Source organism: Felis catus, chromosome D3 (genome assembly GCF_018350175.1).
Source record: "Felis catus isolate Fca126 chromosome D3, F.catus_Fca126_mat1.0, whole genome shotgun sequence".
Classification (NCBI taxonomy): Eukaryota; Metazoa; Chordata; class Mammalia; order Carnivora; family Felidae; genus Felis; species Felis catus.
Window position 1 is genome coordinate 16,077,252 of NC_058379.1, and position 19,473 is coordinate 16,096,724.

Genomic DNA, 19,473 nt, shown 5'->3' on the forward strand with positions numbered 1-19,473 from the left:
ATCACTGAATTTGGAATGCATCTTACAGTTAAAATGGACAGCAATTTTTCCTTCTTGGGGTGCGCAGATAAAGGTGTATCTGATGATCATTAGTACCTTAGCTTCAGTGCAACGTAGTAAATGTAAACAAAAAGGGTCTAGTGGACTTATCTGCCCAGGTGTTAATGCCTCACAGCATTAATTTTCACCTTACTTAATTATCTCCTTTGCTAATTAGGGTTTTTTTTTTTTTTTACTACTTTTATAAGAAAACAAAATAAAAACTATACTTTAAACTTTTTTTTCAAATAAATACCTGCTAAAGGATATAACAGCCATAGATGCACTGGTAATTCATAAATCTGTGCTTGAAAGAAAAAAACAGCTAAACCTTTGGAAGTTAATTTTCATTTGGGTCTTAACTATACTGTAGCTCTTATAGCATCAGAGCAAAGATCTGAGCATAAGAAACCAATAGTCTCACACTTACCTGCTTTGAAATATGATTTCTAAAAAGCAAAAACTGCCAAGAAAAGTTGAACACTAGCACCATCCAATATGGGGGTCACCAGCTAGACATGGCCCCTGAGCACTTACAATGTGGTTGGTGTGACTGGAAAATTGATTTTCAGTTTTACTCATGTTTTAATTCCTTTAAAAGCTGAAACAGTGTAAATATTTTAGTATTGACACATGCAGCAATGATAGTTTGGATGTATCAGATTAAATAAACTGTATCATCCAAATAACTTCATCTGTTTCTTTCTGCCTTTTTAATGTGGCTACTAGAAAATTTAAAACTACACCAGGAGCTGACATGTGTGGCTGGCATCACACTTGTAGTGTAGAACACAGTTCTAGACGGAAACATGAATCCTCATACAAACTTCTAGCCGAAAGAGGATGGGAGAGGCTTTCATTACTGAGCTCAAGGGTAGGTAAGAAGGGGCAGATTAAGGGAGAAAGAAAATGTGGTCTATCCACACAGTGGAATATCACACAGCCTTTATTTTTAAGTTTATTTATTTGTTTTTGAGAGAGAGACAGAGTGCAAGCTGGTAAGGGGCAGAGAGAGAGGGAGACACAGAATCCGAAGCAGGCTCCAGGCTCCGAGCTGTCGGCACAGAGCCCAACCCATTAACCGTGAGATCATGACCAGAGCCGAAGTCGGATGCCCGACCAGCTGAGCCACCCAGGCACCACACATGGCCTTTCAAAAGAAGGAAATCCTGGGGCGCCTGGGTGGCTCAGTCGGAGGAGCGTCCCACTCTTGATTTCGGCTCAGGTCATGATCTCACGCTTCCTGAGATCAAGCCCCATGTCAGGCTCTGCACTGGCACTGGCAGTGCGGAACCTGCTTGACATTCTCTCTCTCTCTCTCTCTCTCTCTCTCTCTCTCTCTCTCTCTCTCTCTCTCTCTGCCTGTACCCTACTCTCTCTCTCAAAATGAATAAATAAACATTAAAAAAAAAAAAAAGAAGGAAATCCTGTCACACTACAATGTGGATGGACCTCAAGGACATCACGTTAAGCAAAATAAGCCAGTTAACAAAAGAACAAATGTTGTATGATACTACTCATATGAGGTATCGGAGGTAGTCCACATCACAGAAACAGAGGGAGAACGGTGGTTTACCAAAGGCTAGGGAGAGGAAGGAAGGAGAATTAGCAGGTAAAGAGTCAGTTTGGCAAGATGGAAAAAGTTCTAGGGATTCACTGCACAACAATGTGAATGTCCACGACACTACCAAACTCTATACTTAAAATGACAGCACTTCAGAGACAGTAAATTTAGTGTTACGTGCTTTTTAACCACAACTTAAAAGAAAAAAAGTAAGAAGAGGCTCTATTAAACCAGGCCAGGAAACACATTCGCATTCCTGATGCGACAGGCATGTCTCAGAATCACATTCATTCCGGTCTTTTCGTTGGCATTTCCAGTGTTTGGCTGAGAGGAGGGTCATTAGCCACCAATGCACAGGATGGTGTAAACCAAACGCACCCCCTCCCCCACCCCGAGCTGACTCCCCAGTTCCCCCCAGCCCTCCAGTGGGCAGGAATGCTGCCCACAGTTTCTCACTGAAAGCAGTTTGGGTCATGAACAACACCTGCCTCTCTTACAAATGTGCAGAACAGGGAGCCTGGCCCCCTGAAGGGAAAGAAGCTGGCCTCTTGGCCCCTTGGGTTCTGTCGTAGTATAATTAGAACTTTTACTTGAGTGTCTCGCACAGCTTGGTTTTTAAAAATAAACACTGCTGACATGTCTCAAAAGGAAAAAAACTATATTCAGAGCTCTGATATTTTCAGGTAATAGCTCACTCCCCCTTCATTTTCCTCGGTGCTGGCTGACTAATTCGGTCTCTCTCATCTTTCAGGCTCCGGGACAAGGCAACGAAAAGTACTTGGAAATGAGGGGTAAGTTCCCCCAAAAAATCACCTCAGGCTTACCTTTTCCAGCTTGTCTTGGAGCTCCTGAATTTTGAGCTGTTGCTCAGCATTGATCTATAATTAAAATCCCGGGAAATAAAGCAAAAGGTAAATTGGCATTAACGTCTTGCTACATTTAGCACAGTTCTATTTTCTGAAGGTTTCTCTGGGGTCTTTTTGTCCTGTTTTCCAGTGCCTACTAATGGAGAGGAAGACCAGTGGCCTATCAGAGAAGGCTCTGAATGTCCCAATGCAAACCTCCAGGCTGACAATCTCCCCAGAACCAGCAACATACGTACGGCATGAGAATCGAGGTTGCCGGTGCCTTAAGACTATGGAAATTTTCACGTGTGTTTTCCTAAGAGTCTCGGTTTGTATGTTACTCTGATTGGGCATGATAAAAAATGAGGTGTCTTGTACCCCTCCTGGAACCACACCTAAGTTAAACATGCTTGCCCACAGATTGGCCATCAAAATAAACCTAGAAGAGAGTTCTCGGTCCATTGCAAAAGCATTCTTAACCAATGACTGGCCATGGAGAATAGCATTTAAAAGATTATCTACCAAAAATAGCAACACCAATAATGGAAAATACCTTCTCTAGTTTGGAATATTCTCCCACTTCAGGCTTCCCTTGATCCTTAGCCTGTAATTTAAGAGATAAAACATATTGGGAAATCTCAAGAGCCTTAAAGTCGTATAAAGACAACACCACCTGCTGTACTTTCTACCAAGAAATAGAAATTATTTGGCCATTTTCTGTGGCCAAATAATGATAATGATGATGATGATGATGATAAATAAGTTATCTTCTATAAATAAGGACCAGGAGCTTTGCAGAGTATTCCATTAATCCCCACACTGATTAAGCTAGTATTCCCTTTATTCTTGCAAAGACCATCCAGGAGTCGACCCCCCAAAACAGCCTTCTGGCAGGTGGCTGGCTACCTTCATCAGTTTATGCTGACATTCTGTGGCTTTCCGCTTGAACTCTTCAGCAGCGAGCCGAGACTCTCTCAACTCCGATTCATAGAGATCACTCCGTCTCCTCGCTGAAACGAGGTCCTCTTCCAGCTGATTCATCATTAACCTCATTTCTTCCACTTGAGCCTGGTACTCCTAAAGAGCAGGCAAGGGAAGAAGGACGAACTTTAGAACTCCTAAAAGAAAAGACAGGCAGTGAAGACAGAAGACCATGGACCACGGAGGGAAGATGCACATTGAAGGCTGACTGGCAGAGAAGAGACCCGGGGAAAAGGTGGACAGCGACAGGCAGAAGGGAGAGGTGTGGGGAGGGTGAGGAAGAAGCAAAGAACATTAAATCCTTCAACTATTTTAACGTAGATCATGTATCATTAGTAACACCATTTGGAACACATGTGCCTGTACCTAATAAGATCCTCTGAGCAAATAATACTGCACAAGTAGCACAGAACCTTAAGGCATCTGCAACACAGGAGAGCTGAAAGGGATGTTCTTTAAACCACCAGGATAAACTGCTTACATGTAGCTTTCCTCCAAGGGTAATCATTTATATAGATTTGTCCTTTAGAAGTCATGTGCTCCTAACACAATTAGATATGGTACTAGTTTTAAAATTAACCTTTCAGACTGCACAAGGGGGTAATTGGAAATCTCCGTGGAAAGACTCTTGGAAGGTGAAACTCATCATGTCGGTTTCTCACCATTAATTTCTCTGGGCCCAAAACTGAATGATGAACTTAACGTTGCTCTTGAAATGCAAGTCACCCAGAAATCTGGAAGAGTCAGAAAGCACTGGCTCTGGTCAAAATAACTTGTGAGGACAACTCCGGAGAAAGAATTATCTTTTTCCCTTGAGCAAACCTCTAAAGTGATCCAAACAGCCTGACCTTTTCCAAAATGAATTTCTAAAATCAAAACAGAACATTTGAATTGGTTTTTCAAAAATTGGATTTACCAGGAGAAATGGGCAGTGGTTTTGAAAACTTTGGGGCGAAGTATGAAAATATTCTCTGTTAGCAAAACCAAAGCTTATGCATATTAGGATTTGAATGAGAATGGAGCCAGTCAAAGGTGCCTTGAGGCAGGGGTAGGGATACAAAATGAAAAGAACAAGGAATTGAATCAAGACTATCTTTGATACTCACAATATACATCTCTAAGATCTGTTCTCCCAAGAAATAATTGAAGCGGTATCACTTGAACAAGGACATGTTAACCAGTAAAAACAATAATTGGTTTTTTCAGTAGCAGGGTAGAAAGCAAACCTTTCATCCCATTGTACCAAGCAATACCCCCAGATGCACATTAAAGCCAAGGTGATATTCTTATGAAAATTGGATAGTTTCCATGCAAGCACACCTCTCTGTATAACTGGGAAGGGAAAAAAAATGAGTCCAGAGTGGAGCATGGTCTCATTTCACTCCCTCCCACCCATAAGCATACTATTGTTGAAGGTCAAGCCCAGAAGTCACGGGGCACCAGGTTTTCTGGGTGATGCATACTAAGTGGGTGACACGGGTTATATAACCAAAGGTCTTCATAAGCTGCTCACAATTATCTGAACTGACAGAGTGGAACATGAACCGAATTATGTGAAATGGTATATCCTTTATTTACATCTGTTACTTTCTAGACCCCTTGGTCAGAAATGCGCTATGACTTTCGAAAGGCTCTGGGCACCGTGCCTTCCTGCACCCCTTCCTCTATTAAAAAAAAATGTATTAAAAACTATATTTTAGAGGCATCTGGGTGGCTCAGTCGGTTAAGCGTCTGACTTGGGCTCAGGTCGTGATCTCACGGTTCGTGAATTCGAGCCCCACATCTGGCTTGCTGTTATCAGTCTGTCAGTGTGGAGCCCACTTCAAATCCTCCGTCCCCCTCTGCCTGCCCCTCCAACGTGCACCACTCTCTCAAAAATAAACCTTTTTTTAAAAAAAAAAATCTGTATTTTACAACAGCATTCATATAAAGACAAAAACATTAATATTATCTATGAAAAAGTTCCTTTGACCTAAAAGCTCAACTTTTATCTTCTGATTAAAAAAAAAAAAAAAAAAAAACGGTAAACATTTTATGGGTCCCTAAAACTACTGTGGCCCTGCTCACAGGCACAAACACCAAGCTGTAGTGGAAGCAAAGTTCTGAGAGAAAATCTTGGGTATCTTTTATCCTCAAGCTCCTTTTTCTGTCTGGAAATTGTCAGTGAGAAGGGAATGTAATTTTCGTGTTTTGTCAAGAGCAAGGACAGAGAGTTGTTCCGTCCCCTCAAAACGTTTCTCTCTCCTGAGCTGTCAGCACCCAGGGGGAGGAAGGCAAGAATCAGACAACACCTCTATCAGCATTCTGAGCTCTTGGGGTGCACAGCTTATTCCACCTCATCTGTTGAGCTGCTGTTATTATGCCGCCTGTATCAATCAAGGAAATCCTATAAGTCCAACAGCTAACCAAATCCCTGCTTCAGGAAAAAGTCTGAGAGAAAAGAATCAGATCTGTTTCCAAGGAGAGAGAACAGTTGTATCTCAGCATGGGATGGATTGTAGGCCAGCGTTGAGTGGGGTCAAGATGGGGAACCATGGACAACGTTCGAGGTCCACACAAAGTAAGTCTTCTGAATGGAGCCTCAGATATCATAGGAAGATAGTATCAGACATAGTCCTATTCAGTCAGAAATCCCAAAACACCAGTGCCTTCTGTGTGACCCAGACTTCCACTTCCCTTCCTGAGGAAGGGCAAAGGGCATCAGTCATCTCTAGTAATGGTGCCTGAATCCAACTGTCATGTAAGGCTCTTAGGTGTTTTTATTTTACACCAAATGCAAACACTCTACAGGGGGTAGCTTAGCAGAAGCAAAATGTTTAGAAAATAAAATAATAAATAGCTGTATGGAAATTAGCTTTTGAGAGAAACAGTGGGGAATAAATGCCAAATCTGGGAGGAATGGACATGCTGCAAACCAACTACTATGGGTCTGCTGAAGAGCAGGAAACGCTTGCTCCTGGACTGCAGACATCGCGGTCTCCCAAAACTCACTTTAATAGATCCATCTTCCGACGAGAAATAAAATCCGAAACTGAGAAGTTTTCTGCCCACCCCCCCCCCGCCCCGCCCCGCGGAACTTTTAGCAATCATTAAATCTAAACCTCCACATGTATGCCAACTGTGGTATGAATCATCAAAGACAGTTCTTTGAACTCAACCACCAGCATGTACCTTTTCAAAATGTCCTGATAATTCAGTTTCTATGGAATTCACGGACACCAGCTGCTCCCTCTGCTGGCCAAACGCAGCTTTCATTTCCCCAGGATGTCACCAAAAAGCAAATCTCCAAAACACATTGAACTAATGGGACAAAAAGAATCCTATCTCTTGAAACTTTTAGGATGAAAAACTATGTTGATAAAAGGGGCAATGAGTCAACTGTCAGAGCAGATTTTTCAAACTCTCTGTAACCTTCAAAATCTCTAAGATTAGTATTGGTGTTCAGAACAGATTGCAACATTTCCTTTGCAGGTTATTTATAACATCTTCATCAAGCAGGAGGATATTAACTAACCACTTTAAAATATTAAGGTGATAAAGAGATCAGGCCAACAAAGTCCCCAAAACAATCATTCCATCTTTAAAGAAGAGTTAATGGACCGAATGATTTGCAGGAGTCTCTTGTATTAGCACCACCCAGATGGCTAAGTTTGTGCCACCCAGAGACAAAAATGTTCATTGCCATCGCTGCTTCCATTAGGTTTCCTGAAATGAATGAGAGTTGCCTGGCAGCTGATAATTCAGCTCTCCAATTGCTCACTGCCATCTCTTCATTAAAGTTTCTATTTACAGTTTCTTCAAAGGACAGAAAAATCCATGCTAAAAAGGAAACAATGAGGCGAAGTAAAAATGAACCATCTAAAAAGAAAACCCTTTTAGAAAGGAAAAGAGAGAGACAGAGTAAGCTTTTTAAACATCTTGATTCTCTTTTCTGAACACTCAGGGGATGGCTTTCTGCACTCAGATTCCCCGCGTTAATTCTGACTCGGCTTTCGCTGCTCAAACTCTTCTTCTGTATCTTTATAGACGCTACGACTTATCCTGTCTTTTCCCAAAAACTTAAAGTGCATCTGAGAAGCTATGTAAAAGTATTTCATTTTTTTGGTGGTCTAAAGCAGAGATTGGCAAACTGTTTCTCTAAAAAGCTAGACAGTCAGCCATCTCTGCTTTGTAGGCCATATGGTCTTTGTCCCAACTACCCACCCCTGCCATTGTAGTGTGATAAGCAGCCATGGACACCACATAAATGAATGGGCACGGCTGTGTTCCAATAAAACTTTGTTTATGGATGCTGAACCAAGCATCCACATAATTTTCCATATAATTTTCACATGTCTTGAAATATTCTTCTTTTCTTTTCTTTTCCCCCCCCCAACCAGTTAAAAATGCAAAAATCAATCTGAGCGTGTGGCCATGGAAAACAGGTGGTGAGCCAGATTCGCCCCATAGGCCGCAGTTTGGCCACCTTTGTTCTAAACCTACACCTTTAAGTGAAATGAGTAGCCAGGATGGGGTGCAGACCTCAAAAGGAGCTAGAACACGCGCTCCACCATTTACATAAACCATGGAGAATCTAGTTTTCAAATGACCTACATAGCTCTCTCTCCTCCTCCCAACCCCCGCTTCCCTCTCTCCACCCTCCCCCCACCCGCCCAAACACGCCGCTCTTGGAATCAGAGGTCCGAGGTGCAGCCCTGCTCCCCAGCATCAGGTCATACCTGCTCTTTGATTTCCTGGAGCTTCCGGCTCTGCTCTCTGATGTCATGGAGAAGCTGAAGCGCTTTGTCATCCTCCTGGGACACCTCCATCCGTGCTTGCTCCAAACTTCGCTTTAAGCTCTAAGGAAAGCAAAAAATTTTAATAGGGATGCCCTGTGGTGCCTGTTCTGTTTGAAAAGATTCATTAAGGGAGCTGCAAGCTGCTTCGCGGACACCAAGACGGTTTCGGGTGACGGAGCAAAGTTGACAACTTCCAGTTGGTTGCTGGCTCCGGTTTTCATCCTGTAAAAACCCTTTGGTTCAAGAATCATCATCTCAACCTTGTGACCTCGTGGGTCCAGCCTGAAATTCATCACAACCTGCCTCCTACCGCCATCTACCTGTCCTACCAGATACTTACTTGTACGTTCAGGACTAAAAACCAATGAGGTCCCTTAGCCTTTTGTTAAACCACCATGGGGACAGCTACAGAGTCTTTTCTGGAATATCAGTTATTAGAGGGCTCTCCGGTATAGGTCCCTCTTTCAAAGCAGCAATGACTTCCTTCTTCCCTAGTTGTCATTTAAGACTCCGAGAAGTCTATTTCCACCTCCTGGCTTACGTCTCCTGGACACCTTTCATCCATAAGGTTCCCTCAATGCTTCAGTGGCACTGAAATACATATCTGAAATACAACTTCACCCACCACTGAAAGGCAGCCAAATCTGGAATGGAAACATAGCAGTTATTCTTAATCAGCCACGTTCTATAGATTTCCTTCTCCCTTGTGAAAAAAACTTGAAAAATGTGGGATTCAACTTCTTAAGACTGTTTAATTGGCCACATTAAAAAAAACACCTGAATGAAAAATTTAACGAGACAATGGAGAAGACAGTCTACTCTTGTGAAGGAAAGGAGAAAAAAAAAAAAAGTCACATGGTAAATAATGACAGAGGGTCTGGGTTTTTACAGGCTGAGTCTTCTTGTTGCTACACTGGTTCTAGGCGATGGAAAACTGATCTTGGGCGGATTCGTTTATTTAAGAGTTGGGTTCCTGAGGCTGATCGTGTTGGACAGGATATAGACCAGAGAGGTTGGGATGGGAGGTGTTAGGACCCTCTGTAGCTCACTGCGGTGACAACTATGACAGTATCCAGGCTCCGCAGCCTACCTGGACTCCTGGAGCCCAGTCTCGCTGTTCTGGGACCTCCCGCCTGGCTCACTGCCAATCACACACCTTGCCTTTGAATACTCCCTCTCTCTCTACTGTCTGCCATTGGCTGTGATGTGCCTCATGAAGCCGTCATGAAACAGGATGAGACACACACGACAGGAAGTGCCACCTCCGAGGGAAGGGGACTTTGGGGAAGGCTCACACTGCATTCTGTGATGTAGGTAGCAAGGTCCTGCTCCAGGAGGGATCTCTGAGTCTCAGAGGCCTTCAGCTCCACCTCCTTCTGACTAAGCACAGCCTCCACCTCTGACACTCTCCGATGTAACCGGGTCATTTCCTGCTCCATCTGAAACAGACACATCGACAGGTTAAAAGGGCCCGTGGAGGTTCGTCAGGAGCAATCAAATCTCAAGCAGCCGCCGAAACCACCTGGTGGTCTGGGCTGGCGTTAATTCGCCAAAGGTTGGGAAGGAGATACCATTGCTTCTTCGCCCGGGAGTGCACAGTTCTTCGTAAGGACAGTCACCAATGCTAAGTCACTCCTCTCATCCAAGACTCGGTTCACACTTGGTCACTTCTCTAGCCCAGTGAGCAAGGAAGCCACAATCATCATTTTTCACCTGTATGCTTTTTGGGTTTAGTTTGGCTTTCTGCACACGTCACTTTAATTTTATCCCAAATCCATCTTGATCCCCCCCATCTCCTTGCAAAGATCTAGAGGACAAATCCAGGACAGGGCAAGGAGATATGTATTCGTCTGCACTCTTAGGAGTCCCAGGCAAGTAGTGGGTTTTATGAGCTTCCAGAGAGCTGCCCCTAGGCAGGAACAGTGAGCGTTAAGAGACGTTGAGCATAGTCAACACAGTGGCCGCAGTTACATAAGCAGGAGTTTTAAAGGACTAAGAAGAGAGACTTCGCATCACTCAAAGCGGATGGGATGCATCTCAGCCACAGGTGAGGACCCACGCCACCTGCCGGAAGAAGCAGACATCTGGCTGGGTCATGCTGAGGAACGGGCCGTTTTAAATCCAGGGCCTCCTCTGGTTAAGATTTAAAGGATTTACGGCAACGTCAAGGCCTGAATTCATCTCCCTCTGAGCTGCTGGAGGCGAGACTTCAGCGAGGGAGGGAGCGCCTCGCCCGCTGGGTATGGATCAGGTGGCTCAGCGCCAGCAGCGGCCCCGGGCGGATCCCTTGGCATAGATTGACGGGAGGATCCTGGAGCAAGGAGGGAGGCCGGCTGCGGAAATAAATACCTTGTGGCACTTGTCCTGGGAGTCTTGCAGCTCTTTGCTTTTGATGAGAAGTTTCTTTTCCATGGAGCTAGTCTTGGCAGGGGAGTCCAGACTTGACACAACAGACCTAGATACGAAAACCAGCGTTAAGGTGGCCAGCAGATGGTTCTGAAAAAGCCGCTTTCAGAAACTGCGGCAGAGAGGACAGACCTGCCGGAGTTCTGTGGCCGTCAACAGAGCTGGCTTGAGAAGCTTCTGATGACATCAAGGCCACGAGGCACAGAGCTGGACAGAAGCAAAAACTCTGGAGGCAGACAGACCTGGGTGTAAACTCAGTCGCCGCTGACCTGAGGCAATGATTCAGCCTCTCTGAGCCTTGGTTGCCATCTATGAACAGATAGGCACTCTGCACCTGCTCTGTTCCACAAACTGTTCCAGGTCCTGGAACAGCTGTGAACAAGATGCACAAGGCCCCTGCCCTCCTGGAGCTGACATTCACAGAGGGCAGACAGACACACACACACACAAAGGTTACAGATGATGTCAAAGAAGGAGACGGGTGATATGGTACGAGAGAGGAAATGGGGTCAGCGGGCCTGGTCTAAGCAAAGGTGACCAGGGAGGGCCTCTCTGAGTGGTGACATCTGATCTGGGGCCTGATGGGTAAGGAGGTGCCAGCCATCAATTCTCTGGAAAGAAGCAAGCTCCAGGAAGGGGGAAAACGGATGCAAAGGCCCTGAGGCAAGAGTGAGCTAACACAGCATGTGCCTAACAAACGTCATTAGTAACTGTGCTGATCAAATTACCGGCTCTTGTATCCCCAAGCTAGCCAGTTTGGTTCTGTTTCATTTTGTAAGAGCAGCTAATGCATATTACGGTGGGCCCGCCCCCACCACGCCCACGTCCCGATCCCTGGAACTTGTGGATCTGTTACCAGACATGGCAAAAAGGGACTTTGCAATGGGATTAAGTTAAGGATTCTGAGATGGAGGAGATTATCTTGGATTTACTGGGCAGATGCAACATTATCACAAGGGTCCTTCGAAAACCAAAGCAGAGGAGGAAGGGGATGTGACAACAGAAGTAGGGTCGCAGTCAGAGAGATTGAAGATGCTACACTGCTAGCTTTGAAGGTGGAGGAAGGGGCCTCGAGCCAAAGAATCTGGGCGGCCTCTAGAAGCCAGGAAAGGCAAGGAAACAGATTCTCTCCGAGAGGCTCTGAAGAGTATAGCCTTGTCTGCACCCTGATCTCAGCCCAGCAAAACCCATCTTGGATTCCTGGTCTCCAGAAGTGTAAGGTGATACATTTGTGCTATTTTATGCCACTTATTTGTGGCGACTTCTTACAGCAGCAACAGGAAACCGGAACACTTCCTGAGCACGGACTACCCACATGGCTCTGGGTCTAACACTAGATATGTCTTGACTCTTTCTTCTCTATAGTTCTATGAGGCAGATACGATTTATTATCCTCATTCTATACATGGGGAGGCTGCCAATTAATAAATGGCTCCTGTTGGTCTTCACAGAGAGCTGGAGTGAGTGTGGAGGTTGACTGATGCATCCGACAGAATTCCCAGGGTGAGATCACAAAGCAGGGCAGCATGACCTCCCGAGAGAGGGGTAGAAGGAGGCCCTCTCCACAAAAAGGAGGCACTCACCCACATGTGGACATGCACCTCACACACACTGCCGCATCCCTAGAAGCCGTTAGTCATGGGCGGAGAGGATACCCATCACCCAGGGCGGCTGCCCACAGTGGTCGGCACCCTGGACAAGAACACCAGGACCGGTGAAGGGCAGGGCCCAGGGAACAGAAAGGCTCTTGTGCTCAGACAGACGTGCGCAGAGCCCACCGCTGCCCCACACACCCATCTTTGTCGCTTTGGTAATGGACCCGCAGGAGCGGTGGGTCAGCGAGCATTCACTTCTTACCAGCAGGTGAAAGTTCTGCTTTCTGATGCCCCAAACTACTTCCCGATCAATATCAGGTCCATTTCCTGCGGCAACTCAGACCTTTCACCCTGGCCCAATGGCAAGGGCTGACATGACAGCGCTGGCTCACTGGACCCCAGGGACAGCTCCCTACATGTGCACTGTAGGGCAGCAAAGTGAATTGACACCCAGAGTCATGCTGCTCTACTCAAAATCTAACTCTGCCACTCACTGAGCCTCAGTCTCCTCATCTGTATAACTCTCAACCTACTTTAAAGAGTTCGTGTGAGATTAAATGAGCTTATCTCGTGGCACAGTGTCTGGCACATTACAAGGGTTCAGTAAATGTCAACCATTACTATTATCATTACCATTTTTATCATCACTACCCATGCAATAGCGTGAATAGCACATTCCTCGCAGGTCTAATACAGTTGCTTGAAATAGTAAAACTCAGGGGGCTGAAAGTGCTCTCTGCTATTACTCACATTAAAACAAATATTGATTATTCACAAAAATGGGCAAGAGGGATTGAAATCCCAAAATAAATCTTCCTTTTTGTTTTAGTGTTTATTTATTGTTGAGAGAGAGAGAGAGAGAGGGAGAGAGAGAGCACGCACAAGCTGGTGAGGGGAGAGAGAGAGGGAGACACATTGAATCCAAAGCAGGCTCCAGGCTCTGGGCTGTCAGCACAGAGCCCGAGGCAGGTCTCAAACTCACAAACCACAAGATCATGACCCGAGCCAAAGTTGGACGCTTGACTGACTGAGCCACCCAGGTGCCCCAGAAATAAATCTTTTTTGTTTGTTTGTTTGTTTTTTTAAAGTTTGAGAGAGAGAGCGCAATAGGGGGAGGGGGAGAGACAGATTGAGAGAATCCCAAGTAGGCTCCATGCTGTCAGCACAGTGCTCAACACGGGGCTCGAACATGACCTGAGCTGAAACCAAGAGTTGGACACTTAACCAATGGAGCCACCCAGGCACCCCCAGAAATAAATCTTTTTTAAGATATTACTTTTGGCTAAAGATTTTAATCAAGTTCTGCAGCTCTCACTAGCCTATTTTCCACCTAAAATCTAGCCAAAACACACACACACACACACACACACACACAGTTTTTCTTTTCAATCTGAGATGAAATGGGTTGCTTGGTGTGGCCTTGGGTTGTCTTTGCCACTTCCTTTATTCCTGACATCACTCTGGTGGGTAGGCTAGAGAAGACCCAAACCACCTGAGGGAGGGATGGTCCATAGACGGGGTCCTTGGTCCTTTAGTAATCAGGAGGTACTCACATGTCACTCAGTTACACACTGACCTGGGGCAGGGATGACAGATGAGGTCACAACTATCTGCACCTGAGTACAGAACCAGCCCCTTTTAGAAGAACCAAGACAGGGGGTACGGGATCTTGGGGTGGGAAGTGGCCCCAAAACTTAGATGACACATGGAGGACAGGATCCAGCTGTGTTCAATGTTTAAGGTGCGCTGCTGTGGGGACAAAAGCTGATTGCTTATTCACCAACCCCCGCTCCAAAAAAAAGTGTTTCTAGGTCACTCATTAATGGGGCCAAGAATCCAGGGGACGTGCGCCCCCCACCCACCTGCACTCACGGGAGACAGCGAGACGCCCTCCTTGTCCCTGAGGCCCAACTCCCTCCTTCTATTTTGATAGCTGTTTTGATGCTTGACAAATGTTCACTGTTTAGAAGTTCTAAGTACAGCAATTAAGAGCTCTTCAGAAGCAAGGTGCTAAAGAAAATCTTTTTTTTTTTTTTTTTTAAGAATAAATAAAAATCACACCTAAAAAAAGCTACGGTAAGAATGCTGATTCTGAACCCAACTTGTACCAATAATCCCACAGCAGGAATGTGATCGGAGGACAAGGCTGGGGGTGGAGGGCAGAAAGGTCAACACAGCTTTCTGGAACTCCCCTGGTCTTCAACCAGTCTGCACATTAGAATCATGTGGAAAGCTTTTATAAAATACCGATGTCGGGATGCCTGGGTGGGTCAGTCAGTTAAGCGTCCGACTTTGGCTCAGGTCATGATCTCACGGTTCACAAGTTCGAGCCCCCTGTCGGGCTCTGTGCTGACAGCTCAGAGCCTGGAGCCTGCTTCCGAGTCTGTGCCTCCCTCTCTCTCTGCCCCTCCCCCGCTCACATTCTGTCTCTCTCCCTAAAATAAACATAAATAAATAAAAAATTTAAAAAATAAAGTACCGATGTAGGGTAGTGGAAATACTCCATGTGATACTACTACAATGGTGGATACATGTCGTTACACATTTGTCCAAGCCCACAAAATGCACACCACTAAGAGTGAACCCTAAGGTAAACCATGGACTTTGGGTGATGGTGACATGTCAGTGTAGATTCATCAACTGTAAAAAGAGCACCCCTCTTGGTGTGGGATGTTGATGATGAGGGATACTGTGCATATTTGGGGGCAGGGGGTAAATGGGAAATCTCTGTACCTCTTGTTCACATTGTTGTGAACCTAAACTTGCTCTTAAAAAAATAGTCTTTAAAAAACAAAAACAAAAACAAAAAAAAAACCCCTGAGGTCCAGGGCCCAACCAGACCAATTAAGCCAGAGACTACCTGGGAGTAGGGCCTGGGCAGCACTTTTGTCAAGCTCTCCTGTGATTCTAATGTACAGAGAGGATTGAGAATCACGATGCTAATTAATAAGAATGGACCTGTGATTTAGGGTCTAGGTTTTTAAGACTCATAGTATGACTGTCCCCAACAACTGGCTCCAGGTGGCATTTTTGGCCAGGCCATTTTGTATTGGTGCCTTTTGGTCACTCTTTGAGTGGGAACACAGTTTTGAAGTTAATCATGGTGGACTATCAATTTCAAAACAATGTACAAATTTCAGACACTGATTTAAGACTATTCCTACCCTCATTTTTAATAAGTCAACTGCAATATACCATTTCCATGAATTACTTCTGTAAAAGAAATATACTAGAGACAAGTAGGGCTCAACATATTTGTATTCTATTTATTTTTCATGTAGACACCTAGTTAAGAAAGTCAGAAGTCCTGCCCTCAAACAACTAACACTGTAGGAGAGAGAATTAATGTCACTATTTGTCATCACTAATAGTGCTCATTTATTGAGCACTTAACTATGCATCAGACACTAGATACTTTACAGATTACCTCACTGAACTCACTCAACAATCCAAAGAGGTGGGCATTGTCATCCCATGGCAATGAGGCAAAGGAATAGCTGACCCTATGGCCTCTATGTGCTCCTACCCCATCAGGATGATGTGGGCACAGGTGTGGTGCAGGAGAGCTGGGTTTTGGTTCAAAGTTGGGCTCTGGAACCCAACAGCCATGGGTTCAAATCCCAACTCCACTACTACTCGGCTGGACAGCCCCGGACAAACCCAAGAAAAGCAACCTGAGAAAACAGCTGCGTAGACCCTGAGAGCTCACAGAAGAAAGGGAAATGGATCACTCAGGGAAGGTAACATCTATCCGTGACTGGCTGTGTGCAATCCTGGGAAGGCAAATCCAAGGCTGAGCCCAGGACAGTCCGGGTGCCCAAGAACATCCATTCAGGTTAGACCACAGCCACCCCCCAAAACAGCTCAACGCACACACAAAAGCAACCCTTCCTCCCTTGTTTGGCAGCTCAGGGGGGTAATTACATAGGAAACAGTACAGACTTTAGAGGCCCGGGCTGGTTCATGCTCCGGGCTCGATGAGATGCAGTACAATGAGGATGCTAATAAAAGAACATGCAGCCTGCCCACACATTGCTTGCCTACTCCTCCTGGCCACATCTCGGATACACAGCCAGTTATACCCATGGAGAGAAAAGGCACTTCTGAGCAGCGGGTGCACGCAGCCACCCACCCACACACAGCAGTGCTGTCTCTTCAAACATGAAGCCAAGTTTGGGTTTTCCTCTTTTTTCCAGATTCTATTTTCTAGAAAAATTTACTCTGAAATCAACATCTCGTCCTGATATACACATCTGCTTTATAATTATAGAGGCACAAAGAGTATTAGCAGAGGTAATGGTGTATGACACACAGAGGGAAGGTCGGGCTTGGTCGTTTCTGCTGCAGCAAAAAGAATATTTTCTTAAAATGTGTTAGATGTGACCTAAAAATTGCTTTCCATGTAACTTGAACATTTAAGTACCAATGACAAAGTTTTCCCGATGTCTATAATAATCCACAGAACTCAAAAAAAATTCCTTAATACGCTACCAAGAGAATGCTTCATATCAAAAGAAAATACAATCTGTACTTCCATCCTAAAGAAAGTATATGTATTGAGTACTCTCTCATCACTGCTGTAATAATTAAGGTCATGCATAAGCATCAAGCCATTCATTTATTCGCTTAAGAATAGGATCCTAAGACCATAGAAGATGCCACCAGATCACTGAGAGCATAGATCACAAATCACAGATATTCTTGAGATAACCAAGAATGGATACTTGAGTCTAAACCGAGGGGATTCAAAATTAGCTCAGCTGAGGGCCCTACCTTAATTGTGGCCAACAGCACTAAAAATACATGCAACTGCAAGATGTAATATGGTGCAAAAAATAAAACACTCATCAGCATTCTGTTCCAAAAATATATTGGCTTTTAAGATTGAGCATTCTGAAATTTATGAACTAACTTTATAAGCCCATTTCAAAATACACAAGCAGTGTCCGCCATGAACACTTGGAAATATTAAAAATATTGTTCTACTAAAGTTTCAGAGTCTAGCTGGCTTTAGGGCGCTCCCACCAACCCACACACATCACATATGCGCGCGCGCGTGCGCGCACACACACACACACACACACACACACACACACACACACACACACACACCAGAGCAGTGGTCTCCAGTTGGATTAGAGCATTTGCTTTGGAATGGTTAATAGGTAACTCAAGAATCATTTATGGGGCACCTGGGTGGCTCAGTCGGTTAAGCGTCCAACTTCAGCTCAGGTCACGATCTCACGTTTGTGGCTGTGAGCCCCACGTCGGGCTCTGTGCTGACGGCTCAGAGCCCGGAGCCCGCTTCGAATTCTGTGTCTCCCTCTCTCTCTGCCCCTCCCCCACTGGCACTCTGTCCCTCTCTCTCTCAAAAAAATTTAAAAAAACATTTAAAAAGAATCATTTATTAAAAATCACATTATTAATGAAAGTGTAGACTCGTGATTTCCAATACAGTCTCCACCTCTAAGCCAGTGCTAGCTCTGTGGGTCACCGTCACTGACAGACTTCCACCTCCTCCCTGGATGGCTGCAGTGACCTAACTAACCTCCTCGAGTCCAATTCTTGTTGCCCTTCCATCCACCACACAGCGGTCAATGAGAATCACATCTACCATGTCCCTACTCCAAACCCAAACCTGAAGACCTGTCTTACCTCAACTCTGACCCCACTCCCCATGCATCCCGAAGCTCCAACTACCCCACTGGGCTCTGTGCTCACTGGACGCCCACAGGCTAGTCCCGGCCTCAGGCACCAACATGGTCATAGAACCCCTATCCCGGGTTCTAATTTCTTCACAGCCCTCACCATCATCTGAAAATCTTTTATGAACTTATTTATCCTCTGTCTCCAACAGAATGCTAGCTTCTTGAGAGCAAGGACCTTGTCTGTCAGTTACGCCATAAGCCCTAGAACATATTTGTGGAGGGAACCAATGCGTGAATGAAGGGTATGCCAAATATTTCTGTGCACCAGGCAGCCTCAGTTTAAAGGTTACAGTGGCCAAGAGAATCCAAACAAGTCCACCGAATTAACGCTGGCACGATAAAGCTTTCTGGCCCTCGCTCGGGAGATGCCCAGACACGCTGGTTCTAGGACAGCAGTGTCACGATGACACACACACTGTCCCCTCCAGGGGACACTCAAACACTGGAGGGGGCGGGGAGTGCATGACACCCAGGTTGGGCACAGCACCAAGTTCCAGACTCCACTGGAAACCGGATCCGACCAGAAGCCTTGAGCACGTCTTAGGGAAGGAACCGGTTTAGCCAACACATCACGGACTCCATTCAGAGTAAAAAAAATTGGATGGAGATATTAGGACATCTGTCAGGCACCCCACGTGGAGCCTGATTCTCTCAATGGGCAGAAACCAGCAAGATGTCTTTATAAACTCAAGCAGGGAAGAAAGGAGAATTGAAAGTATTCCTAGGCCCATCCTCATCCCCAAAATAACAAGACTACAAAATGGACACTCGCTCTGCTCCAGGTGCTAACACTACATGCTTTGTGTGTCCCTAGCAGGTGGGCGCTGTAACAACTCCCACTTTATATACACGTAAGGGAATTGATGCTGGGAGAATTTAAATGGCCTCATTCACACAGGTGGTGAGCGGCAGAGCCTAGAACCCACATCTACCTGATTCCAAAGCCCGGACTTCTAATGAGCGTACCACAGTCTGTCCCCCGAAATAAAGAATATTTAGGTCAACTCTAAAGTTAAACGTGGGAAAAGTTGGCCATTCTCTGCCACACGCAAGGTGTGAACTTTAGTGAGTGACCCAAGCTCCATGACCAGTATCTGTATCTGTAAAAGATTGGGTGGCTGAGATTAAACGAGTTTGTCAAGCACTTGGAATAGTGTGTGGCACAGTGAATTCTCAGTCAGATCCACTTTCTCACCTTTATTATTAGGCTAGCCTGCAGGTCCCGCATAATCCAGGGAAATCATGAGTGTTAGAGGCAGAAGAGCGCAGTGGTTCTGGAGGCAGCCAGCTATGGGTCTAAATCTTAGATGTGTTACTACCTGCAAGACCTCAGGAAAACACCTTACCCCGGCTGAGCCTCAGTGTCCTCATCTGTAAAATGGGAATCACACCTGCTGCCTCACAGAGTCATGGCAAGACTGTGAAGACTTTGTGAGCTAATGCATGTAAATGCATTCAGCATAGCTCTGGGCACACAAGAAGTGCTCGATAGAGGACAGCATCCATTAGCACTTGTATAAACTGTGCAGAAGGAATTGGCATAATCCCTGGCTACTT

At 45.4% G+C, this 19,473-nt stretch overlaps 1 protein-coding gene across 18 annotated transcripts in view; it reads right to left on the bottom strand.

The window, feature by feature from the left end:
- CIT (citron rho-interacting serine/threonine kinase) overlaps window positions 1-19,473 on the bottom strand; it is a 163,366-nt gene that overhangs the window by 75,159 nt on the left and 68,734 nt on the right. For all 18 annotated transcript variants that reach the window (XM_019814616.2, XM_019814611.2, XM_019814610.2 and 15 more), the window contains 6 exons: window positions 10,557-10,662; window positions 9,503-9,646; window positions 8,148-8,267; window positions 3,355-3,525; window positions 3,002-3,052; window positions 2,428-2,481 (listed from right to left, as the gene is read on the bottom strand). In XM_019814616.2, the coding sequence (XP_019670175.1) occupies window positions 2,428-2,481; window positions 3,002-3,052; window positions 3,355-3,525; window positions 8,148-8,267; window positions 9,503-9,646; window positions 10,557-10,662 (646 nt within the window). The remainder of the gene's footprint in view (window positions 1-2,427; window positions 2,482-3,001; window positions 3,053-3,354; window positions 3,526-8,147; window positions 8,268-9,502; window positions 9,647-10,556; window positions 10,663-19,473) is intronic.